Genomic DNA, 25,666 nt, shown 5'->3' with positions numbered 1-25,666 from the left:
CTGATGTATTTATCTGTTTGCTGCAGTGGAGATGTCTGCCTCAGTAATAGGGCTTGAAAATTTGATGAAGACCTTCTTCGAGGACAGTGATGAAGAGAAGGCCGAAGAGGAAGATGCCGGGAAGTCGGGGGGCCCTTCCGGGGAGAAGGAGGGTCAAGCTGTGCCCTCTCCCCATGATACCGGTATGTCGGAGAAGAATCCAGCAGGGGCGCAGGCTTCCCCCCTTTCCGAGGAGGTGGTCGTTGGTGGGCATTCGTCCTCCACCCATCAGGAAGATGATGATGTGGAACTCATCCACACCCCTAAGAGGCGGAGGGCGTCTGCCAGCCCGGAAGGGACTCTCACGATTATGGAAAGAAATTTTGATGCTACAAAGTTTATTGACTCCCAGCTGATCCCTGGGACGGAGGAGCATTTTCATGGAACCGACCTGGCTGGACAGGCGAGATGGATGTACCGGACTTTGCTCCAGGGGGCCGTGATAGCTCGAAAGGCTGAGTTCGAGTTGTCGGGAATGCAGGCTCTCTGGAGGAAACTCGAATCCTCTGTCAAGGCAAACAATGATTTCAAGGTGCAAGTTGAGCTGCTTCAGAGCCAGTTGTCTGAGATGGGGGAGAAGCTCAAGGCCTCTGAGGAGAAAACGACATCTACCGAGGAGAAATTGAAGGCTTCCAACGAGACGGTGGCCCGTTTAGCCGAGCGGGAGATGACCCTGGAGAGCCAGCTGAATGCCGCTCAGGGTCGGGTGGCGGTCTTGGAGCAGGAACGTGACCAAGCCGTTTCGTCGGTTAAAGCTGCTAAAGCCGAGGTTGAAGAGCTCAGGAAGAAGCTGAAAGCAACCAAAGAGCAAGGGAAGAATGCGATCTCCATGACTGAGGACGCCCTGAAGGCTCAGGTAAAGATCGTGGCTCCCGATTTTGACACATCGGCTATTGGTGTCTTCAAAATGATCCAGGACGGCAAGATTGTCGATATGCCTAGAAAGTGATTTCTTGTAACTTTGGGTTAGTGTGGATTTGTTGAACATTTTTTTGTGAACTTATTACTTTTATGCTTAGTTGGTCGCTTGGTCGTCTTGTCGTTATTGTTGTTTATCTTGTTTGGCGTTTTATTTTTGTTACCGCCTTTTGGGGCGGGCTTATTGCTTGTGCCCGTTTTTCCGTTTGCGCTGGTAATCCGATTAGAACCGTCGTAGTTTTGTTTGCAAAGCCGCTTGGTATGGCCATGGTTCCGTTGGCTTCCTGGGGTGATCAGTCCCGGGTTGCCGTTTACGAGTACGATATCGTGAATTACGCATCGAAAGATAAAAAACAGAAGAATTTGGACAAGTAAGAATTAGTCGTTAGCTAGACAAGTTTATGAACACAATAGGCATTTGATAAAAGTAAGCAATTGAGAATTGACATTTGATCAAGGCAAAACTCTACCCAGCTTATCAGGCCGCTTGGTCGGTAAGCCCAAGCTACGAGTAGAATCTCCTCAGGTTACCTGCGTTCCAAGTTCTCGGGATCTCCCTACCATCGAGTATTTCCAGCTTGTAGGCACCTTTACCGAGCACTTCTTTGATTCTGTAGGGGTCTTCCCAATTTGCCGCGAGTTTTCCTTCTCCTGGGGTCGGTAGACCGACGTCGTTGCGTCGTAGGACGAGGTCTCTTTCCTCAAAATCCCTCCTGAGGACTTTAGTGTTGTAGCGCAGGGCTATTCTTTGTTTTAATGCCGTTTCTGACAATTGGGCCATCTCTCTGGTCTCTTCTACCAGGTCCTTTTCTACCGCTTCGTCAACACCTGCAAGTAATAGCCGTGGGCTCGGTTCGCCGATTTCGACGGGTATCACTGCGTCGACCCCGTATGTTAGACGAAAAAGGGGTTTCCCCTGTAAAGCTTTGTTTGGTTGTTTGGTAGGACCAGAGGACCGACGCGAGTTCGTCGGCCCAAGCACCTTTTTTGTTGTCTAAGCGCTTCTTGAGGCCGAGTAGGACCACTTTGTTTGCGGCCTCCACTTGCCCGTTTGTCTGGGGATGTTCCACCGAGGAAAACTTCTGTTTTATTCCTAGGCCGGTGAGGAACTCCGCGAACTTCTTGTCAGTGAATTGCATCCCGTTGTCCGAAATGACGACCTCCGGGATACCGAAACGGGTTATCACCTGTCTCCACATGAACTTTCTGTAATTGGAGGAAGATATGCTGGCTAGTGGCTCAGCCTCTATCCATTTGGTGTAGTAGTCGATGGCGACTATGAGATATTTGACTTGTCCTGGGCCAACCGGGAAAGGTCCTAAAAGGTCAACTCCCCATTGAGCGAAAGGTCGCGTAGACGTCAGCAGGCTCAACTCGGAGGCCGGCGCCTTATGGAAGTTGGCGTGTTGTTGACACTTTACGCACTTTCTGACAAATTCCCTGGAGTCTTTCATCATTGATGGCCAGTAATATCCAGCTCGGATGAGCTTCCTCGCTAGGGCCTTGCCCCCGATGTGGTGGCCGCAACATCCCTCATGGACTTCTCTAAGTACATAGTCCGTCTGGTCGGGGTGTAAGCACTTCAACAGGGGTTGGCTGAGCCCCTTTCTGAACAGTTGCCCTTGTATGATTGCGTATCTGGCTGCCTCCCTTCTCAATGTTTTGGCCGCCTTCTCATCGTCAGGTAACTTGCTGAGTTCTAGGAAGTTCGTGATCGGGTCCAACCAGGAGGGGCTTGACTCCGCCAAGTGGAGGGCGACGGTCGGTTCCTTCACCATGCCCTGGATGAGAGATCGGTTACCCGCTCCTGGCTTCGTGCTTGCTAGTTTGGACAGGAGGTCTGCCCGTGTGTTCCTTTCTCTTGGAACGTGTTGGACCGTGACCTCTTGGAAATCTCTTGTCAATTCTCTTACTTTTTCCAAATATTTTTGTAGAAGGGGGTCCCTTGCTTGATAGCTTCCGTTTACCTGTGAGGTGACGACTTGTGAGTCGCTGCATACCTCCAGTCTTGTTGCCCCGATTTCCCGAGCTAACGTCAGTCCTCCTAAGAGGGCTTCATATTCTGCTTGATTGTTCGACACAGGGAACTCAAACTTGGTTGATTGCTCGTATATGACTCCCGCTGGGCTTTCTAAGATGACCCCGGCTCCCCCGAACGTCTGGTTGGAGGCCCCGTCTACGTGGAGCCTCCATCGTGTGCCCGTTTCCTCGGGGGGATCACCGGTCACCTCTACCAAGAAATCTGCCATTGCCTGTGCCTTAATTGCATGCCGGGGCTCATACTACAAGTCGTATTGGGAGAGCTCGATGGCCTAGGTCATCATCCTGCCGGCCGAATTGGGTTTTTGGAGTACTTGGCGAATTGCTTGGTTCGTCCTCATGACTATACGGTGACCCTGGAAGTATTGCCTCAACCTTCGGGAGGAGGTTAGGAGTGTCAGCGCCAGTTTTTCTAGTTTGCTGTACCTCAGCTCTGCTCCTTGTAGTGCCCTGCTCACGAAGTAAATCGGTTGCTGAGCTTTCGCTTCTTCTCTTACGAGCACTGCTGCAAGTGCTTCCTCTGTTACTGCTAGGTAGAGGTAGAGTGGCTCTCCGTCCTTGGGCTTTCCGAGCACCGGAGGCGTTACTAGGATCTTCTTGAAGTGGTTGAATGCTTCCTCACACGCTGGGGTCCATTCGAATGCTATCCCCTTTTTCATCAGATTGAAGAAGGGTAGGGATTTTACTGCTGATGCGCCGAGGAAGCGGGATAACGCCGTCAGCCTTCCTACCAACCGTTGGACATCTTTGATACAACCCGGGCTTTTCATCTGGAGGATCGCTTGGCATTTTTCAGGATTGGCCTCTAATCCTCTCTGGGTGATCATGAATCCCAGGAACTTCCCGGCCTCCATGGCGAAGGCGCATTTGAGCGGGTTGAGCCTCATGCCGTGTTGTCGGAGGGAGGCGAACACGCTCCCCAAGTCGCTCAGGAGATCGTCGGGCCGTGCAGTTTTCGCGAGGATATCGTCCACGTAGACTTCTACTGTCTTGCCTATGAGTTCATTGAATATCTTGTTCATCAGTCTCTGGTATGTGGCGCCAGTGTTTTTCAGTCCAAATGACATCACCCTGTAACAATAGATCCCTCCTGGCGTTATGAACGCCGTTTTGTCCTTGTCGGGTCGGTGCATCGGTATCTGATTGTACCCAGAGTAGGCGTCCATAAAGCTCAGATACCGGTACCCCGCTGCTGCGTCGACGAGTGCATCAATGTTGGACAGGGGATAGCAGTCTTTAGGACATGCCTTGTTGAGGTCAGAATAGTCTACACACATTCTCCACCTCCCACTGTGTTTTTTCACCAAAACCACGTTCGACAGCCAAGTTGAGTAGTCCAGCTCTCGGATGAACCCTGCTTCAAGTAGGCTGGCCGTCTGCCTGGCCACCTCCTCTGCCCTTTCCTGTGACATCTTCCTCCTCCTCTGGGCCACTGGCTTGGCCTCCGGCTTGACGGCCAGATGGTGTGACATGAGTTGGGGATCTATCCCTGGCATGTCGGCGGGTGTCCAGGCGAAGAGGTCGGCATTAGCTCTGATCATCTCCATCAAGGGTTCTTTTAATTCATTGGGGAGGTTTCTGTTTATGAATGTGAACTTCTCGTCCCCGTCACCGACCCTAAATTTTTCCAGGTCCCCTTCTGGCTCGGGTCTGGGCCTGTCATCTATCCTGGCGTCCAGGTCGGCAAGGAAATCCCCCGTTGCTTCTTTGGACTTTTTCCTGAGAGAGAGGCTGGCGTGGTCGCAAACGACTGCCGTTTCTAAGTCTCCTCTGATGGATCCTACGGATCCGTATCAGTAACAAACTTCATTACAAGAAGCTTCGTACTGATCGCCGCCCCAAGGTCGTTAATGGTTTTTCTCCCCAGGATGATATTGTAAGCTGTGGAGTCTCGTAAGACAACAAAATCGGCTATTATCATCCTTCGTCTCTGTCCTTATCCCAGGGAGGTCGGGAGTGAGATGATCCCATATGGCTTGATGAAGTGGTCTCCCAGCCCTACCACGCCGTGCTGGTGGGTCGCCAGATCGGCATCACGCAGTCCCAAGGCATCAAAAACGTTGCGAAACATGATGTTCGAGTCCGCTCCCGTGTCTACTAGGATCAGTTTGACGAGTCCGGTTCCGACTCTGGCCGTGATAACCATGGGGAGACTTTCCGGTACCTCGTCGAACCATTGGTCCTCGGGGCCGAAAGAGATTGATGGGAGTCCCCGGGAACTTCTAGCGGATGAGGAGGAGACCGCGAGGATCTTGGCGTCTTTTTTCTGCGCCGATTTCGACCTCGGGGCGAAATTTCTCGCTGTTACTACGTTCACCACCGTGAGACCGTGGTTGTCCCCCTCGGGTTCTTGACGTCGTCTTATTGCCCGGGACCTGTCCTTGCTATCCTGATCCCGATTTCGTCTCCTCGGTTCCCTTATGAGGTGGGAGAAGTCGGCGAGCTTTCCATCCCTGATTGCTTGCTCCAGGGCATCCTTTAGATCGAAGCAGTCTTGGGTCTTGTGCCCGTATCCCTTGTGATATTCGCAGTAAAGGCTCTTATTTCCCCCCGTCCTGTCCTTCAGAGGTCGGGGTCTTGATAGTATCCCTTTCTCGGCTATCTGTTGGTAAACTTCCGTGATCGGAGCCGTAAGGGGGGTATAGTTGGTGAATTTCCCGACTCGGGGAAATGGCTTTGGCGCTTTGCTCGGACCGCCGTCCCTGGCGTGTTTCTTCTGTTTTTCTCCACCCTCGTAGTGTCGGGCTTGGTTGTAGGGGGGTTGCCATTTATTGGCAGCCACGACCCTGCTGACTTCTTCGTCGTTAATGTACTCCTTAGCCACGCACTGGATCTCCTGCATGGTCCGTACCGGCCTCGTGATAAGGTGCTTTCTGAAGTCTTCATTCAGGAGCCCATTCGTTAAGCACAAGCTCGCCACTGAGTCCGTCAGCCCGTCAATTTCCAAGCATTCATCGTTGAAACGATCTAAGTATTTCTTGGTCGGCTCCCCGGCTCTCTGGGTCACTCCCAGCAAATTGATCGGATGCTTGGCTTTGGCGATCCTGGTCGTGAACTGAGCCAGGAAGGCGTGGCTGATGTCGGAGAATTGGGTTACCGAGCCCTGCAGGAGGTTGTTGAACCACCGTATTGCAGGTCCAGCGAGGGTGACCGGGAAAGCGCGGCACCTTACCTCGTCTCCCACTCCTTCTAGGTTCATCCTGGCCTCAAAGGCCGTGAGGTGTCCCAGTGGGTCTTGTGTTCCATCGTACCTCATGTTCGTTGGCTTGTCAAAGTGTTTTGGCAGCCGGACTTCGAGTATGGAACGGTGGAATGGGGTCGCTCCCATTATTACGGGTCCCCGTGTTCCCGTCGTTCTTCCTTCGTCGCTTTCTCGACGAGTGTCCTCGTCTCCGCGGTTCCTGGTACGCTGTCCCTCGTGTCTGGCGTAAATGACGGGGTCACGACGTCTTCTCGCACGCCCTCTCCCCCCGGTGCTTTCGAATTCATCTTGGGGGCTAGGCGTACGTCTGGAGCGACTCCTGGAGCGAGAGCGGGAGTGACTCTGCTCTGGGGTGTGTTGGTCGCGTTCCCTATCTGCTAGCCGGCGCTCCAAGTCTTGCATTCTGTGGCGTAGCTCTTGCATTATTCTGGCGTGGTTGTCTCCGGTCCCCCAAAGGGGCGTCTCTCATGTGATTGGGTTGCGTCCCTGGGGGGACCTTGGATGTTGTCGGGTTTCCGTCCCGGCGGCGTCGCCTCCGGGTACGGCCTCGCGGCCTGTCTCCGTTTCAAACTTTTAAGTGTGGGGAGGTCGTCCGACCGGTCGGCGATTTTGGGTGACAAATTTCTAATCCCAACACTTTTGCATTTCATTTTAGGATTTTAGGATTTTTACTTGCATTTTCTTATTTTTTCATATGTATACACAATAAGCTTAGTCAAGATAATGAGAATTTTTCAAGATTTCTATCTATAGGGCATGTCAATTGATTTGAGTGAAAACTTTTCATAGAACTTGCTTGAATTATATATATTGTGGAACATATTTTGAGCTAAGAACACAAGCTTGTGAGATTTGAGCCTAACGGTGTGGTTACATCTTACAACCACTTATTTTTCCTTCTTGTGTGCATTATTCTCTTTCTATGATTGTAATCTTTGATTTGTTTGATTCTTTATGTCCATTATTTTGTGTATTCATGCATTTATATGATTGAGGCCATCATTTCATTAGCTCACTTACCCAAATGGCCTTACCTTTTATCTTCCTTTGTTAGCCAAATTTGAGCCTACGCTTAACCCATTTATTCTTTAATTTAGCATATTACTAGCCTTAAAGCGAAAAACAATAAATGTCCTTAATTTGGGTCTTTGATTAGCTTAGGCTAGTGTGTGTGAGTATCATTCAAGTGTGGGAACCTTGGGACATTGGGTGAATAAAAGAGTAGTTTTGTAATGTTATTGGAAATATTGGGAATTGGGTACATACTCATGTATTGATCAAATGTAAAACCTTATGCATTGAGGTTCTTGTATATAAAAAGAAAAAAAATAAGAAAAACAAAAGAAAAAGAAATAAAAGTGAAAAAGAAAAATAATATGGAAAAGAAAAGAAAAAAATAGAAAAAGAAAGAAAAAAAGAATAAAAATAATAAAAAGGGGACAAAATGCCCCAAAGTGAAGCTCAATAAGATCAATGCATAAGTGCTGTGAAATGAAAAGAAAATGCATGAGTATGTGAAAAAGTGAGAAAATGGGTAGTTAGGTTAGAACTTAATTGTATAGGATGTCATAGGTTAGGTGGGAAGTCTAAGTTTATCAAAGATTCAAATTTTAAGCTCACTTGACCAAATATGCATCCTACCTTGACCCTAACCCCATTACAACCTAAGAAAAAGACCTCATGATAGATGTATGCATGCATGAAATATATGTTGATTGTTAGAAGAAGAACAAATCTTAGAAAGCATGATTAGGAGAGAATTGAGTGAATCAACCCTAAACACTTGAGCGAATAGAGTGCAAACACATCCGGTGAGGGTTCGATGCTCGATTACATGTCTCCACCTATGATCATCTCCTTTCATGCAAGTTTGTGAAAATATTTAATAGCTCAATTCAATTGTGGATTAGACTTGCTAGTCCTTAGCCCTTGTGCATATATGCTTCTTGGGAATTGATTTATTTCGACCAAGCAATTGTATTCATTTAGATAGTTGCATTTAGGTAGATTGCACTTAGTTAGTTTCCATTAAATAAATGCCATGCCCTTTACTTCATTCTTGGTTTAAGCATGAGGACATGCTTGGTTTAAGTGTGGGGAGGTTGACAAACCCTATTTTGACGGTTTATCTTGTATTGATTTTAAGGGATTTTATCACCTTTTACCCACATGTATTCAATGAAATAGCATGGTTTTGTGATTGTCTCCTTATTTGTACCTAGATGTGAAAACATGCTTTTAGACCCTTAATTTGATGGTTTTCATTCACCTTTGATTCCATAAGATGCCTTGATATATTTGTTAGTGATTTCAGATTGAAAAGGCTAGGAATGGATCAAAGGAGTGAAGAGGAAAGCATGCAAAGTGAAGAAATCATGGAAAGTCAAACAAGTTGAACTCGCCCATGGACGCGCGCGCGCACCTGGCGCTTGCGCACCTTGCGAATTACCCCATGGATGCGTACGCGTGATGTGCGCGTACGCGTCGGTGTTGGTTCATGATTTTTTTTAAAGAAAACGTGGCCAATGAATTCTCAAGGGTTGTGGGGCCCAATCCCAACCAACTTTGGTGCCAAAGATGCTATTTAAAGCCAAGGATTGAAGAGCAAAGGGACATTAGTTCATTTTCACTCATTAGGATTAGTTTAGAAGTAGTTTCTAGAGAGAGAAGCTCTCACTTCTCTCTAGAATTAGGATTAGGATTAGGTTTAGTTCTTAGATCTAGGTTTTAATCTTTTCTTTCTTCCACTTCTATCTCTCAATTCTTTGTTGCTACATTCATCTTCTTCTATTCTTTTGTTGTAATTTCCTTTATGTTGTTCTTATATTTTGTTGTAGATCTAGTATTGTTCCTTCTACTTTCTTCCAATTCAATAAGAGGTAATTCATGTAGGTCTTGTTTCCTTTAATTGTTGTTGTTAATTCTTTACATTTGATTGTTGTTAGAATTAATTCTTGTTGTTGATTTACTATGATTTTCTTTTGTGCCTTCCAAGTGTTTGAGAAAATGCTTGGTTGGATTTTAGAGTAGAGTTTTATGTTCTTGGCTTGGAAAGGTAACTTAGGAACTCTTGAGTTACTAATGTCCAAGTAATTGATGATTGGGATCCATTGACTCTAGTTCTCACTAATTGAATTAGTGGAGAGTTAGGACTTATGGACTAGGATTGACATAGCTCATTTGACTTTCCTTTACTACTAGTTAGAGGATGATTTAATGAGATTAATCCTTGCCAATTCTCATATTGTGGTTAGTGATTAGGATAGAGATCCTTGACCACCAACCCTTGCCAAGACCTTTTTAGGCCTTAGTTTACTTTCTTGCCATTTATCTTTCATGTTTCTTATTAAAACCCCAAAAATAACTCACAACCAATAACAAAACACTTCATTACAATTCCTAGGGAGAACGACCCAAGGTTTGAATACTTCGGTTATTAATTTTAGGGGTTTGTTACTTGTGACAAACAATTTTTTGTATGAAAGGATTATTGTTTGGTTTAGGAACTATACTTGCAACGAGAATTCATTTGTGAAATTCTAAACCGTCAAAAATACAATCATCAAAATGGCGCCGTTGCCGGGGAATTGCAATGGTGTTATGTTATTGGTTATTGTATATATGTGAATAGTGTGAATATGTGTGCTTTTGTTAGCTCTTGCTAGTTTTAGGATTTAATTTTCTTGCTTCTTATTTGATTTTGTTTTCATTTTCCTCTTGCTATCATGAATTCTCACTTTGGCTATGAGTGTAGTTACAATTATGTTGTAGGTGATGAGGACTATAATGAGAATGTGTATCAAGGATGGGATAACCAAAGGTGGGAGGAGCCATATGCTTATGATCAATCCTCATGGCAACAACCCCCACCAATGCACTATGAAGAAGAGCCATTCTATGATGCATATCAATCCAATGATTATGGTGAATCACCTTGTGACTTTCAAGAACCACCACCATATGCCTATGATTCATACCCACAACATAACTCCCAACCATACTCACAAGCCCCTTCTTACCAACCATCTTCATATGACCCTAATCCATATCCATCCTACCAACAACCATATGAGCAATATGAACCACACATAGAGCCACCACCACGCCAACATCAACATTTTCAAGAGCCACCTCCTTCACATTATTACCAAGATGAACCACCTCCAATATATGAGAATTTTCAACCACAAGACGAATACTACTTTCCACTACAACCTCCCATGGAAGGATACTCATATCCATTGATCCAAGAGCCACATGATCCTAATCATATTATTCAAGAGGAACAAGAGTCAAGGGATCGTCTCAAGGAAGTATTGGATCAATTTCAAGCAACCATGGAGTGTGTTGTGCAACAAGTGGAAAGAGTGGAAAACATAGAACCACCACAACTCTACCAAGAAGAACCACCTTCCTACTATGAACCCTCTCCCCAATTTAATGAACCCTTCCACCCACCCCAATCTCTAATGGATGAAACCCTTGGTGTTCTTGTTCAAGGGCAAGAAGAGATGAAAAGGGATGTGCAAAATTTCATGGCCACCTTGGATGCGGTAACAAATCAATTAGCCTCCCAATGCTTGAACACTCAAGGAACTCCCATGGCTACATGTGGATAATCAAATGAAGAACATAGCATGAAGGAGAGATTGGAAACTCCGGTGGGAAATGAGGGAAGTTGCTTTGTATTGGAACAATTGGAGGAAGCTTTAATTGTTGAAGACAAGGAAGAAGTGGTAGAAGACTTAGGAGATGCGGAGCTTCCATAGGAACATAGAGTTGAAGAAAACCCCTCCAAGATGATTGAAATTGATGCTAGGGAGGAAAGTGCACACCTTCTAAGGCATATCCCATATGAAGACTTGGATGGGATAGAGAAAGAATTGAGTTCCCTTGGTGATGAAGATCAAGCATCAAGTCTTAGTGGTGAAGAATCCTTTAAGCATGAAGAACCTTCTCCGGTTGGATTTGAAAGCGTTGATGAGGTAAATTTTTCTCACCCTCCCTATTATGATTTGAGTAAAGGAAAAGGTTTAGATAAAATTGTTGAACAAAGGATTGAGATTAAGAGATCTTGTGAAGAGGTGGAAGTCCCTAGAAATAGAAGAACGAGGGTTGGTTATGCTTTGTCAAGATCTTTGGAAGCATCTTTGCCTAGGTTGTCGTCTACCCCTTCACTTGAGTGGGTAAAATTCATTTCTATTAGCTTTATTGTCCCACTTGAGTATGACTTGCTTGAAACGGATGGTCAACTTAGAATGCTTTGTGGGATGAAGCGTAAGCGAAAGATGTTTCGTGGTTGGCGTTGCAAATCAAGGCTCATTTTGGTTGATACTTCAAGAGTTGAATACAAAGGTGGGAATAGTGCTCAAATAGATGGGTCTAGGAGGATTGTTGGCCACTATATAGAGAATTCACCTTACTCACCACCCGGTTGGACTAATAATGATGACCAACCTCAAGACGGGTGTGAAAACAAAGTGTGGGATCCCGGATTACAAGAAGAGGATCAACTTTGGGAGCCCCAAGCTTGTGAAGAACTCCATCAAGACTTGGCTCAATCCATGAAGAATCTTGGGGCACAATGGAGAACCAAGCATTGGTGGGAGTTCCAAGATGAATACAAGCACAAGCCACCTTGATGAGGAGCTCCCCATAAGTCCAACTTAAGGACAATAAACAAAAGTGCTAGGTGGGAGACAACCCACCATGGTAAAATCCTTTCATTTTCTCTTTTGTATATATTGGTAGAATTAGCTTAATTTCATGTTTTGTTTAGTTAGTTGAGTATGTTTGGTAGTTTAAGTATGTTAAATAAGGTTTTATGGTGTTTTGGTAGCTGTTTGGAGGTTTGGAATGCTTGGATTGGTGCAAAAACATAGAAAAAATTTTGAAAAACAGAGCACCATCCACGCGTACGCGTACATGGCGCGTACGCGCACTTCCAGCATTCTCGACCATCCACGCGCGCGCGCCTTGCGTGCGTACGCGCGGATTGAGAAGTTCCAACCTCCATACATTTTCCAGAGAGTTGTGCCTGCGCCGCGCCAACGTTGTGCCTCTGGCACAAACCCCACTTGCGCACACGCGCACATGACGCGTACGCGCCACTGTCGAAATAAGCCAACGACGCGCGCGCGCCATGTGTGCGTATGCGCAGATTTCTTTCTCCCATCCACTTTTCTTTTCTTCTCCTCTTTCCAATTCTTTCCTTCTCCTTTCTTCTTCCCTTCTCCTACCCCTCATCCAACACTTCCAAACACCATGGATAACCATTTATTTTAGTTAGTTAATTAGTTAGTTGGTTAGTTGATTAGCTAGTTTTAGTTTAGTTTTCATTTTATTTTCTCTCTTTTCATCATAAGTGTTGGAGTATTGACTTTGTTTATTATACGTTGCTGCCCTTGTTGCCTAAATGCTATTTTAGCATGAATGTTTTTAGATAATCTTTGTTGGATTCTATGATTGAGGTTATATTTTGTTACTTGGTTTTGAGTTCTTCATGCTTACCTTTTGAAAAATACCAAGTGATGAGAATTGTCTTCGAGCTTATAACTCTTTTGAATTGCATGTTGTAGCTAGCCATCATGTGATTTGGATCCTTTTCCCTCGATTAGGCAACCTCTTGATGGATGATGTTGTGCATTTACCTCAATGCATTGTATTTCATGATTATATCCATCCATATGTTTGACTTGAATGCTTTCATGCTTCTCTAATGCTTGTCTTACCTTACAAGCTTACTTAAAGCATCTCAAGCACACTAGGATAAGTGAAGTGCATGCTTCTTTTGTGACATAGCTTTTATGCTAATGTGTATTCTAAACCGCGCAATTTAGAATTCACACACCTAATATTTCTTAATGTCACACTAATTCACTCACCTCATTCTAGTGATTTACCTCATTCCAACAATGTATGCTTCCTTGCTTTTATATCTTCTCATCTTATGGTGTTATATTTTTGTTTTTCATAACGAATGCACCACAAGCAACCATGGAAGCGGAAGAAAGAACACATAGCAATCTGGAGAGTCGCCGTACCCCCTTGCTCATCTTTGAGTGCACCGAGGACGGTGCAAACTTTTAAGTGTGGGGAGGTCGTCCGACCGGTCGGCGATTTTGGGTGACAAATTTCTAATCCCAACACTTTTGCATTTCATTTTAGGATTTTAGGATTTTTACTTGCATTTTCTTATTTTTTCATATGTATACACAATAAGCTTAGTCAAGATAATGAGAATTTTTCAAGATTTCTATCTATAGGGCATGTCAATTGATTTGAGTGAAAACTTTTCATAGAACTTGCTTGAATTATATATATTGTGGAACATATTTTGAGCTAAGAACACAAGCTTGTGAGATTTGAGCCTAACGGTGTGGTTACATCTTACAACCACTTATTTTTCCTTCTTGTGTGCATTATTCTCTTTCTATGATTGTAATCTTTGATTTGTTTGATTCTTTATGTCCATTATTTTGTGTATTCATGCATTTATATGATTGAGGCCATCATTTCATTAGCTCACTTACCCAAATGGCCTTACCTTTTATCTTCCTTTGTTAGCCAAATTTGAGCCTACGCTTAACCCATTTATTCTTTAATTTAGCATATTACTAGCCTTAAAGCGAAAAACAATAAATGTCCTTAATTTGGGTCTTTGATTAGCTTAGGCTAGTGTGTGTGAGTATCATTCAAGTGTGGGAACCTTGGGACATTGGGTGAATAAAAGAGTAGTTTTGTAATGTTATTGGAAATATTGGGAATTGGGTACATACTCATGTATTGATCAAATGTAAAACCTTATGCATTGAGGTTCTTGTATATAAAAAGAAAAAAAATAAGAAAAACAAAAGAAAAAGAAATAAAAGTGAAAAAGAAAAATAATATGGAAAAGAAAAGAAAAAAATAGAAAAAGAAAGAAAAAAAGAATAAAAATAATAAAAAGGGGACAAAATGCCCCAAAGTGAAGCTCAATAAGATCAATGCATAAGTGCTGTGAAATGAAAAGAAAATGCATGAGTATGTGAAAAAGTGAGAAAATGGGTAGTTAGGTTAGAACTTAATTGTATAGGATGTCATAGGTTAGGTGGGAAGTCTAAGTTTATCAAAGATTCAAATTTTAAGCTCACTTGACCAAATATGCATCCTACCTTGACCCTAACCCCATTACAACCTAAGAAAAAGACCTCATGATAGATGTATGCATGCATGAAATATATGTTGATTGTTAGAAGAAGAACAAATCTTAGAAAGCATGATTAGGAGAGAATTGAGTGAATCAACCCTAAACACTTGAGCGAATAGAGTGCAAACACATCCGGTGAGGGTTCGATGCTCGATTACATGTCTCCACCTATGATCATCTCCTTTCATGCAAGTTTGTGAAAATATTTAATAGCTCAATTCAATTGTGGATTAGACTTGCTAGTCCTTAGCCCTTGTGCATATATGCTTCTTGGGAATTGATTTATTTCGACCAAGCAATTGTATTCATTTAGATAGTTGCATTTAGGTAGATTGCACTTAGTTAGTTTCCATTAAATAAATGCCATGCCCTTTACTTCATTCTTGGTTTAAGCATGAGGACATGCTTGGTTTAAGTGTGGGGAGGTTGACAAACCCTATTTTGACGGTTTATCTTGTATTGATTTTAAGGGATTTTATCACCTTTTACCCACATGTATTCAATGAAATAGCATGGTTTTGTGATTGTCTCCTTATTTGTACCTAGATGTGAAAACATGCTTTTAGACCCTTAATTTGATGGTTTTCATTCACCTTTGATTCCATAAGATGCCTTGATATATTTGTTAGTGATTTCAGATTGAAAAGGCTAGGAATGGATCAAAGGAGTGAAGAGGAAAGCATGCAAAGTGAAGAAATCATGGAAAGTCAAACAAGTTGAACTCGCCCATGGACGCGCGCGCGCACCTGGCGCTTGCGCACCTTGCGAATTACCCCATGGACGCGTACGCGTGATGTGCGCGTACGCGTCGGTGTTGGTTCATGATTTTTTTTAAAGAAAACGTGGCCAATGAATTCTCAAGGGTTGTGGGGCCCAATCCCAACCAACTTTGGCGCCAAAGATGCTATTTAAAGCCAAGGATTGAAGAGCAAAGGGACATTAGTTCATTTTCACTCATTAGGATTAGTTTAGAAGTAGTTTCTAGAGAGAGAAGCTCTCACTTCTCTCTAGAATTAGGATTAGGATTAGGTTTAGTTCTTAGATCTAGGTTTTAATCTTTGCTTTCTTCCACTTCTATCTCTCAATTCTTTGTTGCTACATTCATCTTCTTCTATTCTTTTGTTGTAATTTCCTTTATGTTGTTCTTATATTTTGTTGTAGATCTAGTATTGTTCCTTCTACTTTCTTCCAATTCAATAAGAGGTAATTCATGTAGGTCTTGTTTCCTTTAATTGTTGTTGTTAATTCTTTACATTTGATTGTTGTTAGAATTAATTCTTGTTGTTGATTTACTATGATTTTCTTTTGTGCCTTCCAAGTGTTTGAGAAAATGCTTGGTTGGATTTTAGAGTAGAGTTTTATGTTCTTGGCTTGGAAAGGTAACTTAGGAACTCTTGAGTTACTAATGTCCAAGTAATTGATGATTGGGATCCATTGACTCTAGTTCTCACTAATTGAATTAGTGGAGAGTTAGGACTTATGGACTAGGATTGACATAGCTCATTTGACTTTCCTTTACTACTAGTTAGAGGATGATTTAATGAGATTAATCCTTGCCAATTCTCATATTGTGGTTAGTGATTAGGATAGAGATCCTTGACCACCAACCCTTGCCAAGACCTTTTTAGGCCTTAGTTTACTTTCTTGCCATTTATCTTTCATGTTTCTTATTAAAACCCCAAAAATAACTCACAACCAATAACAAAACACTTCATTACAATTCCTAGGGAGAACGACCCGAGGTTTGAATACTTCGGTTATTAATTTTAGGGGTTTGTTACTTGTGACAAACAATTTTTTGTATGAAAGGATTATTGTTTGGTTTAGGAACTATACTTGCAACGAGAATTCATTTGTGAAATTCTAAACCATCAAAAATCCAATCATCACATACTCATCTTAGAATTCTCATGTAAGCACCCAAACATCCTCTTAAATCCTATCAATTGAGTAGCACAACAATCCTTGCTCCTAAACTTTGAGCTTCCAACAATAATGAACCGTAAATTATGATGTCAACCACTAATTATCTCTCTTCTACTCTTTACAAAACATCCTGAGTTGACCATCCGTTTCAAGCAAACCGTATTCAAGTGGAATAATAAAGCTTAAGGACAAAAATTTTATCCACTTGAATGATGTAATGGATGATGGTAACTTAGGAGGAGATGCTTCCAACGGTCTTGATAGGGCAATTTCCACTCCCGTTCGTCCTCTTTGAAGGGTTTCCACCACTTGACAAGATGCTTCAAGCTCTACCCTTGTCAAGCTTCCTCAAGTTCACATTCTTCTTCACCAACTTCTTCTAACTCTTTCCCATCACTCAAATCATATCTTGGGGTTGAGTGAAATCTACCTCAACATCAATTTTAACTTCAATGAGGAAGGATTCATCAAACTCAAAAGGATCATATGTTGATGCAAAATCATCATAAATAGGGAGACTTGTTGCTTGCCCTATTTCTTCCAATTCTTCAATCACAATATGCCTTGAAAGTTGTGCACTATCCTCCTTAACATCACCTTCAAACTCCATGGAAGAAGGCTCTACAACTTGAGATTCCTCTTTGCATTCAACATCTCCTAAATCTTTAACCACTTCTTCCGGTTCAATTATCTCTACTTCCTTCTCTTCTTGCAATTCTTGCTTTAACTCATTCTCTTCTTCCCCTTGAAATTCCAAGTTCTCCTTCTCATTTTGCTCCTCAATTAATCCTCCATATTTAACAAGAGAGGTGTCTTGGATAATTGAGCACAATGATGCCAACTGGTTCACCACTTCAGTTAAGCTAGCCACAAATTCCCCTTACTTTTGGCAACGAGCTAGAAGTTCTTGTTGTTCTTGTATTAGGGGTTGGAGAAATTCGTCCAATGAAGGCGGTGGTGGAAGAGAGGGTTCATTGTTTGGAGAAAAAGTGTCGTAGTTGGAAGGTGGTTCATATTGGTGAAAGTATTGAGGTGGTGTATAAGGAAATGGTGGTTCTTGGGAGTATTGGTATTAGAATGATGGTGGCTCTAAATATGGTTCATATGGTGTTGGTATGGTGGATATGAGTTAAGATCATATAGAGATGAATGGTGGAATGGGGCTTGTGAGTAAAGTTGTTGAAAGCTATATTGAGGGAAGGGATCATATGCATATGGTGGTTGTGGTTGACACCCACAATGAGGGTCACCACATCCATTATGTTGATATGCATTAGGAGTTGGATTGTACCCATAAGAAACCAGAGGAGGTTGTTGCCAAAAAGATTGTTCATAGGATTAAGGCTCCTCCCATCTTTGATTTTCAATGCAAATCCTCATTGAAGTTTTTATTTCCTATAACATAGTTTGAACCAAACTCATAGCAAAAAAGGTGAGAATTCATAATAGCAAGAGAAAATAAAGACAAACTATTAAGAAACAAAGAGACAAAATCCTAACTACTAACTCAAACAAGCAAACAAACAAAGAGCAAACTATTCACAATATTAACATATGTACAATAACCAATAACAAGCACACATTGCAATTCTCCAGCAACGACGCCAAAAACTTGATAAGATAATTTTATGTCGATCTAGAATTCCTCAATAAATTGAATTACTTCGTTGCAAGCATAGTCTAGATCAACAATGGATCCTCCATCAAAGTTTAGTTTGGTTGTCACAAGTTCAACCCAATAAAAATAATCGAGAGTATTATTCTCGAGTTGTTCTCCCTAGGAATTACAATTGAGTGCCTAATTATTGGTTATGAGATCAAGTGGGTTGATGATAAGAAGCAAGAAATTTAAAATAGACAAGAAAATAAATCAAACAACTAAAGATGACAATAATAAAGAGGCATTCATGGTAAGGATTGAGAATCAATGTTTTCTATTCTAATCATTAATTATAATACAAATGTTATCAAGAGCTAATCCTATTTCGTTATCTCCAACATCGAGAGAAAGTCAAATAAGCCTAGTTAATCCCAATCCATAAGTAATGTTAATGAAAACAAGATTAACTAATCACTCTAGATCACCAATCTAAATTAATAACTTAAGATTGCCTAATTTCTCTTTCCAAGCCAAGAATGCACAAAATCTACTCTAAACCTAAGCCAAGCATTTTATCAAATACTTGGTGTGCATAAAAATAAAAGCATATTAAATTGTAATAAAAATAAAATCTAAATTACCAAATACAAGAAAATAAAAACAATAACTCAAGCAAGCAAGAAAAGAACATAAAATATAAAATTGTATTAAATGAAATTAAAAGTAACAAGAGTGTTCACAAACTAAAATATAAAAGAGAAATTAACAATGTAAACTAAGAGAACAAAGATGTAGGAACAAGAAATTGCAAGAAAAACTAATTAAAAATAAGAATAAAACCCTAAATCTAAGAGGCAATTAAACTAAGAACCCTAATTTCTAGAGAGAAGATGAAGTTTCTCTCTCTTAAAAACTACCCTAAAACATGGTTCTACCTACACTAATTGCTCCCCCCCTTTTCTTCCTTCTTGATTTTGTCCTCAAATACTTCAGAAAAGAGTTGGATATGGGCCTCAATGAGCTCAGAAATCGCCCCCAGCGTGTTTCTTTAATGAGGTCACATGACAAGTGTCACGCGTACGTCACATGGTAGATTTCTAAAACTTTATTTCTTCATGAATTTTCCATTTTACATGCCTTTTTTTTTCACTTCTTCAATTTAATATTTGCCTTATAAACTGGAATCACTCAACAAACATATCATGGTATTGAATAGAATTAAAGTGAATTAAATTTAACAATTTAAAGGCCCAAAAAGCATACTTTTAACTCTTAAGAATAAATTAGGAGAAATTCACAAATCATGCTATTTCATTGAATAAATATAAGATAAGTTAATAAAATCTACTAAATTCAATACAAGATAAACCACAAAATTGGAATTTATCAATAACCTATAAACTGTGTTTATTGGGATACATATTTATATATTTCCATTTTCTTATTTGAATTTAGATCTTCTAAATTTTAGATTTTTACTTTAGAGGATAAAGTGAGATTTCTTACCATTGAATATTCTCTCTCTCATATTTTTTCTTGGTCCCATTTATAAAATAAATGGTGATAGATAATACTTTACTCTCTAAAGTGAGATTCAAAATTTAGAGGATCCAAATTCTTAGAATTTGGCCTCTTGTACCTAAAGAGGAGAGCATTCTATTTCATGTATGCAATCTTATGAAGCGTGTGTTGGTTGGGATACATATTTATATATTAAGGTGAGAAGAATTCTTTAAAAATTTAAAATTGGGGTGAGTTAACCTTCTTGCGGCATTACAGTCCAGACCACTATGTTTATATAAAGATGGAAGAGAAACCAAATTCGTGAGCAAAATGTGAAGCAATGAGTGATGATACTTCAAGAATTCATGTTCATCTGCACATTAATATTGTTATGGTGATGCCATGCATACGAATAACCAAGTAGGAAAAAAAAACAAGTTGTACAAATGTATTCGACTATTCATGTAAATTAGCTGATATACAAATATCAAATTGCTATAATTATCGTGCATATTGTTTGTTTATGTTGTGAATATTACGCACAATAATGATTGTTAAGGTAGGATTTTTGTGTTTCGGTGTCTCAATTTATTTTACAGCTATTCAAGCAAGTAGCTTTTTTATGGTCGCACCCGTGCAACTCTCAGATTCACACACTAGTTAATATATTATATGGTTGCAATGTTTATTTTATCAAGTTCATTACACCCCCCAAAAAATGATAATAAATTAAAAGCCAAAAGAACAAAACTTGTGGAGCTCCGGTTTCTTTCAAGATTTCATTGAAAGAAATTGGGAAATAAAAATAGAACTACCATCACTTTACATGAATCCTTAAAAGTAAAACATTAGCAACTTAAATAATTAGTATCTGTCGTATCTTATTGACCAATAACACTAAACATTTAGTAAAGAAGTGTATGGTAAAGTAACTATTCTGCTTAAATAAAATTTAAAATATTTATTTTAAATTTTTTAAAATATGCCTTCAAAATAAAAATTTCCCTTTTATTAAAAAAAAAATAGAAAGAAAAGACAAGAAAAGAAAAAAAAAGACGAGAATACCACTGATGATTCTGTTAAATGATGCACAAAGTTCATGTTCCCCACCATGCTAGAAATGTGCTTGGGCCTTTGCTATTGAAGAGGAATTCATGAGCCTGATCTAAATATATGATGTTTTTGTCCTGTATTAAGCATAGCCTCCAGTTCTTATGGAACTGATGATAATTATGTGGATGAGTAATTAATCTGGGAAATGGCTTGGTTACAAATAAAAGAGGAAACAGAGGCGCTCAGTTGTCCGGCGCTGTAGATTTGAGAGGGTTAATGGTGATGGCCATGTTGCATACTTTCTGATGTAACTTCACCAGGACCTTTCTCAGTTTCTTGGTCTGCAACTTCTTTAACTACCAAGCAAAAATATTTGCATCCAGTTCGAAATTCCGTCAATTTCTTCATACGAAACCCTTGTTTATTTAAAGGGTTGATCAAAACAAGAATGAAGCAATTTATTATTTATTTTTTTCTTAGCAAGAAAAAGAAAGCATACCAACAAAGAATAAAATATTTTTACAATTTATCAAGGTTGGCAACAAATAACAAGAGTCGCAAAATCACCAAAAAATTAAGTAATCCCAAAACAAAAATTTAATTGAACCATAATCCTATAAGATTTGGTCAAAAGATTTGAGATACAAGGCAATTTTCACTCTTCCTAAGGAAACTCCTTTGTGGCCAACTTACTTTCTCTCATACAATTATTTCAAGCTTTCAAGACAACAAAAGAAAAAGGCAAGCTCCTCAACTATAAATCATGAAGACAAATCATACCTCAGATCCTGGAACCTCTTCAACAAGCTCAACTTGAATTTCTCAACTTCTGCATCCTCAAGTGAATTTGGTGCAGACCTAATGATTGAAATGGCCCCAGCATTGTGCAGGGATGCAAGAACTTTATCTACAATGAAGTTTATTATCTCAATCAAATAATCAATGGAAAAATGAAAACAAAGTAGAAGACTAGTGAAGCAGAATTGATTTAGTTGTACTCTTGCATATCTTTCAACCTCAGCTGTAATACCCGTTACACTTGAGTTCATTCTTTTCCTTTTTTTAAGGTATTAAAAATGGGATTAATAATAATAAGTAGATTGACACAGAAAAATGAGATGTTATGCACTATGCTTATGACATTCCAATGTGTAACAAAGCCTTTTGGCTTCATTAAGTTCAAGTTTCATGCTACTGAAGAAATTGATATAGGATGCTTCTTCCCTCAAGGTTTAGAAAAAGGAAATTTTCATATTTCAGAACCTAACAACATTTAGGACAAGCATCCATTCCCAACAAAACCACATGAATGTACGAATATAAGCTTTTAATTAATCAATGGACAGATTGTCTTCCTCCCTACATACTCATATCAGTTGAATAACTTCAAACAAAATTAGTAGATGGCTGGAAATTGGTAGTTTAAGAGAGTTAAGACCACAAAAGTATGATTCATCTTTAATAAGATAGGAATACCTTTCCAATGGCATGGTCATAATATTTTTTTCCCTCAAAAATAACGTTAAAAAGAAATCCAGGTGATAACTAATGAACAAATGAACCCATGAATAACACATTTAGAATAAGACTTTAAAGTAGAACCTGATTGTGACAGTGCAGCAAGAGCCTCCAAAGCTGCTTTTCGTGTGCGGTCATCCTTAGCCGTGCTTAACATATTTAAGAGCTCTTCAGCTCCACCCATCTTGAGTATCTTCATCCTTCTTTCATCTTTCAGAAAATAGGAAGTGAAAATTTTTTTTGTATGAACTTATGCAGTAGGTAGTGAAGATCCAAGAAAATAATGCATCATAGGATACTATTCTAAATCAGTTTCATGAGCATCATTATTCACTGCCACATTGCAAACTATGGATAGATAATTGCAAACATAGAATACTCAATAAAGGTACAAACAAGCAAAAAGTGTCAACTGTTAAGACAATTTCTCAGTTATTGAGCAAAATTCAGTTTTGAATAACTGAAACATATGTCTTTACTCAAGAAAAATATACAAATAAAAATAGAGTAGCTCTTTCACCTATAAGACCAGCCACTGAAGATCGGTAAAAATCTTAGTAACTATGCATAATCAGTTCAAAAGAAATCCATAACACTGTTCTCAACCAATTCAAAGTCTCATAAACTCTTCCCCATAATACAAAGCACAAGGACAACAAAAGTATGCTAGTCGCGAGTTATAAGTCGTAAGAAATGGAATCTACTCGGCAAAAACATTTAACCCTATAGAAAAAAAGAAGGCAAATACACCACGAATAGCTTCCATTTATTTCCACATAAATGTGTCATAAAATATTAATCGCAAGCAATAGAGAGGTATATAGATAGTAGAAAAATTACCATCTATTGCGAATCGAGTCAACCTAGAAGCTCCCATCCTTTTATACAAGGGATCCCTGACGCGCAAAAGTGAAACTGACTGCTGCATCAAGTTCTCTCCTGATTTTCCATTTTCAAAATTTTAACCACAATGTCAGCAGGTTTGAACCACCACGAGTAAATGAATGCCTGATTACAATTTGAAAATAGTTGCAAGATAAAAAAAATGCTGGTAGTCTACTAAAAATGATACCCATATAAGGAAAGAACTGGTATCCTGCGGCTGCAGCTGTGGCGAAAAATATCGTCTTTAATAGCCATCCAACTTTTCTCTCAGCTTCTTGTTCAATAGATAGCTCATCTGGAAATCCAAATAGCAAGTGAAGAAGTTATGCAACATAATTGCAGCTAACAAAATGAAACTAAACCAGTCCGTGTATATTATACAATCTAGATTTGTTCCTCTCACTCTAATATGAAACCATTCCTCTCGGTGTATACATCCCTAGATACATAAGCCCAAAATCAGCAATTCAGCAGGAAAAGCATATATCTATCCAGATGTGATATATGCAAACCATTTTTTAAACTCTCAACCCTAAACCCTAAATCCAAAATCAACATGAAACCATATATCCGTTTCTACAAGAATTAGTACCTATAGCTTTCTCTATAAAGCAAAAATACCGATAAAATAGAAACTCATACCTTTGCCACTATATGATGAAAAATTACGAGATTGAACACTGATCACAGGTCTCCTCTTACATAAATACTACCAAACAAAAAAGAGAAATAAAATGAATTAGCTAATGAGTAGCTATTAAGCATTAAAAAGAATTGGAGAATAGAAATGGCAAAAATGAAGGTTAAGATTGGAGGTTACGTTAGAAAAGCGAGCAGCTACGGCGCGCATGGTTGCAAAACGTGGATAAGCTGAAGCTCAGAGGTTACAGTGTTCCCTTTCAAGGTAGCGAAGATTGCGTTAAAATCGCATCCTTCCGCATCGGCTGAAATCGCCGTCCAAGAATGGTGATGGCAGCGTGCGCCGGCGACCTTCAAAGGAGCAACAGAGCTTCGTCCAGATTCCAAAATTGAAAGCTTGAGACGAGAGTTTCGACTTCAGAGCTCAGCCTTCAGAGGCGGAGTCTGAAGGATCCATATCCGAGTTTGTTATCCGGTTCGGATCCAGTACCCATGCCCGAATAAAGCCCACGAACTGCACTAGAAAACATATCATTGTGAATTTAATAAGCCCACCTTCTCCCACAGCGGCCTTCTACAACGTGATTTGGTGACCAGGCCCAATATTATATGCCGAAAAAGGAAAGACAAGAACCAAAAATTTAATGTTCCAAAAAAAAAAAAGAATCTATAGTTGGATAGACATGCTAATTTGGAGGAATGTTATTTTCATATTATATATTTTAGGGTAGATTGTTATTTCAGTGTCAAATCTTTGTGTCAAGTCTTAATTTGATCTATAATATTTTAAATATTTTATTTCAATCCCAAAATAATTTAAACGAATTTAATATTGTCTCATAGTTAAATTTAACACTAACAATTAGTATATTAAAGAATTAATAACGTTTAATATTCAATACATAATCAATTTACTAATGATTATCTGTATAAAAGGTTTTTTTTTATTCTAGAGACCAATTGATGGATAGAATTTGAGATTTTGTATAAAAAAAACAAAAAAATAGAATGTTAAAAAAGATTTTGATATGTTTTTTTATAGAATAAGAAGAGATGACTTAACTAATAATATTAACGTTCCTGTCAATCATTTTATTAATTATTTGTGTCAAATTTATTAGTCGGATAATATTAATCTCGCTTGAAAATTTTTGAGATAAAAATAAGACATTAAAAAGGTTAAAAAATAAATTAGGATCTCACAAAAACGTAAAAATTAAAATAATATTTTATCTTATGTTTTAATTTAATATTTTTTCAGATTGGGCCAGGGTGAGTTATTCCTTTGGTCTCATGGCATCGGTTGTAACCGCAAAAAGGCATCAAATTAAATTAAAGCGAGCTTTTCAGTGTAGATATTAAGATTTCATCTACACATGTAGATAAGTGTTGGTAGTTTTTAAATGTGACAAGTGTTGATAGAGTTTAGACATTTTATGCACACTTGCAGGTTGTTGTAGTTGTTGCAGACATACTTAAAGGGTTTATACAGTAATTAATAACTTATCTGATAATAATTATGCCTTGGTAACATAGACTTCTTTTGTATTGTTTATTGTTTGAAATGCATAGTATTAGGCCCATTGAAAAAAGGATACAACTAATATTTTTAATTAAAAGTATTAGTGGTAGTATTTTTTTAATGGGCTTAATACTATGCATTTCAAACAATAAACAATACAAAAAAAATTCCATATTACCAAGGCATAATTATCATGAAGATAAATTATTAATTACTGTGTAAACTTTTTAAGTATGTACCTTGCAACAACCTGCAAGTGTGCAGAAAATGTCTAAACCTTATCAGCACTTGTCGCACTTAGAAACTGCCAACGCTTATCTACACATGTAGATGGAATCTTATTATCTACACAGGAGAACTCACCTTAAACTAAATGATACAAAACGTAACTATCTCTTTACCTTTCAAATGCAATGTCTTTGGAAATGAGGCTTGGAAAAGACCTAATAATCACTAATCAGCACAGAATTTTCATTCGGCAGATTTTGCACGTTGCAAGGAATTAAAGAGATACCATGAGACAAAACATGTGTCAATGTCCTATAATCTTTTTTTTTAGATTAAAGTGACAATTAGATCCTCAAAGATGTTGACTTTGGATTAATTTATTTTTGAAGAAAAAAAAGTATCAAT

The 25,666-nt window shown here is 39.6% G+C and overlaps 3 protein-coding genes across 4 annotated transcripts; all 3 read right to left on the bottom strand.

Moving 5' to 3' along the window:
- Nucleotides 1-1,462: 1,462 nt before the first annotated feature.
- Nucleotides 1,463-3,206, bottom strand: LOC148562389 (uncharacterized). The gene is made up of 3 exons (XM_088490877.1): nt 2,511-3,206; nt 1,940-2,144; nt 1,463-1,833 (listed from the first exon to the last, which is right to left on the bottom strand). Exons 1-3 carry the CDS (start codon nt 3,204-3,206, stop codon nt 1,463-1,465), a joined length of 1,272 nt encoding a protein of 423 aa, XP_088347003.1.
- A 1,727-nt stretch (nt 3,207-4,933) lies between these two features.
- Nucleotides 4,934-6,622, bottom strand: LOC110263791 (uncharacterized). Its single transcript, XM_021105583.1, has 2 exons — nt 6,203-6,622; nt 4,934-6,100 (listed from the first exon to the last, which is right to left on the bottom strand). The coding sequence occupies exons 1-2, from the start codon at nt 6,620-6,622 to the stop codon at nt 4,934-4,936; spliced, it is 1,587 nt and encodes a 528-aa protein (XP_020961242.1).
- A 13,838-nt stretch (nt 6,623-20,460) lies between these two features.
- On the bottom strand, nt 20,461-23,942 carry LOC107604723 (uncharacterized). Of its 2 annotated transcripts, none has more exons than XM_088492220.1 (7): nt 23,693-23,942; nt 23,515-23,581; nt 23,060-23,167; nt 22,828-22,926; nt 22,072-22,197; nt 21,250-21,376; nt 20,461-20,825 (listed from the first exon to the last, which is right to left on the bottom strand). In XM_088492220.1, the coding sequence occupies exons 1-7, from the start codon at nt 23,720-23,722 to the stop codon at nt 20,822-20,824; spliced, it is 561 nt and encodes a 186-aa protein (XP_088348346.1). In that variant the 5' UTR covers nt 23,723-23,942; the 3' UTR covers nt 20,461-20,821. The 2 variants fall into 2 exon arrangements, with proteins under 2 accessions (XP_088348346.1, XP_088348345.1); XM_088492219.1 differs by having other exon boundaries at nt 20,461-20,885; nt 23,693-23,937.
- Nucleotides 23,943-25,666: the final 1,724 nt, after the last annotated feature.

This window comes from Arachis ipaensis, chromosome B6 (genome assembly GCF_059453495.1).
Source record: "Arachis ipaensis isolate K30076 ecotype BB chromosome B6, ASM5945349v1, whole genome shotgun sequence".
In the NCBI taxonomy this organism is placed as follows: domain Eukaryota; kingdom Viridiplantae; phylum Streptophyta; class Magnoliopsida; order Fabales; family Fabaceae; genus Arachis; species Arachis ipaensis.
The sequence above is the reverse complement of the archived record's forward strand: the minus strand, read 5'-3'. Positions and strand labels throughout refer to the sequence as shown.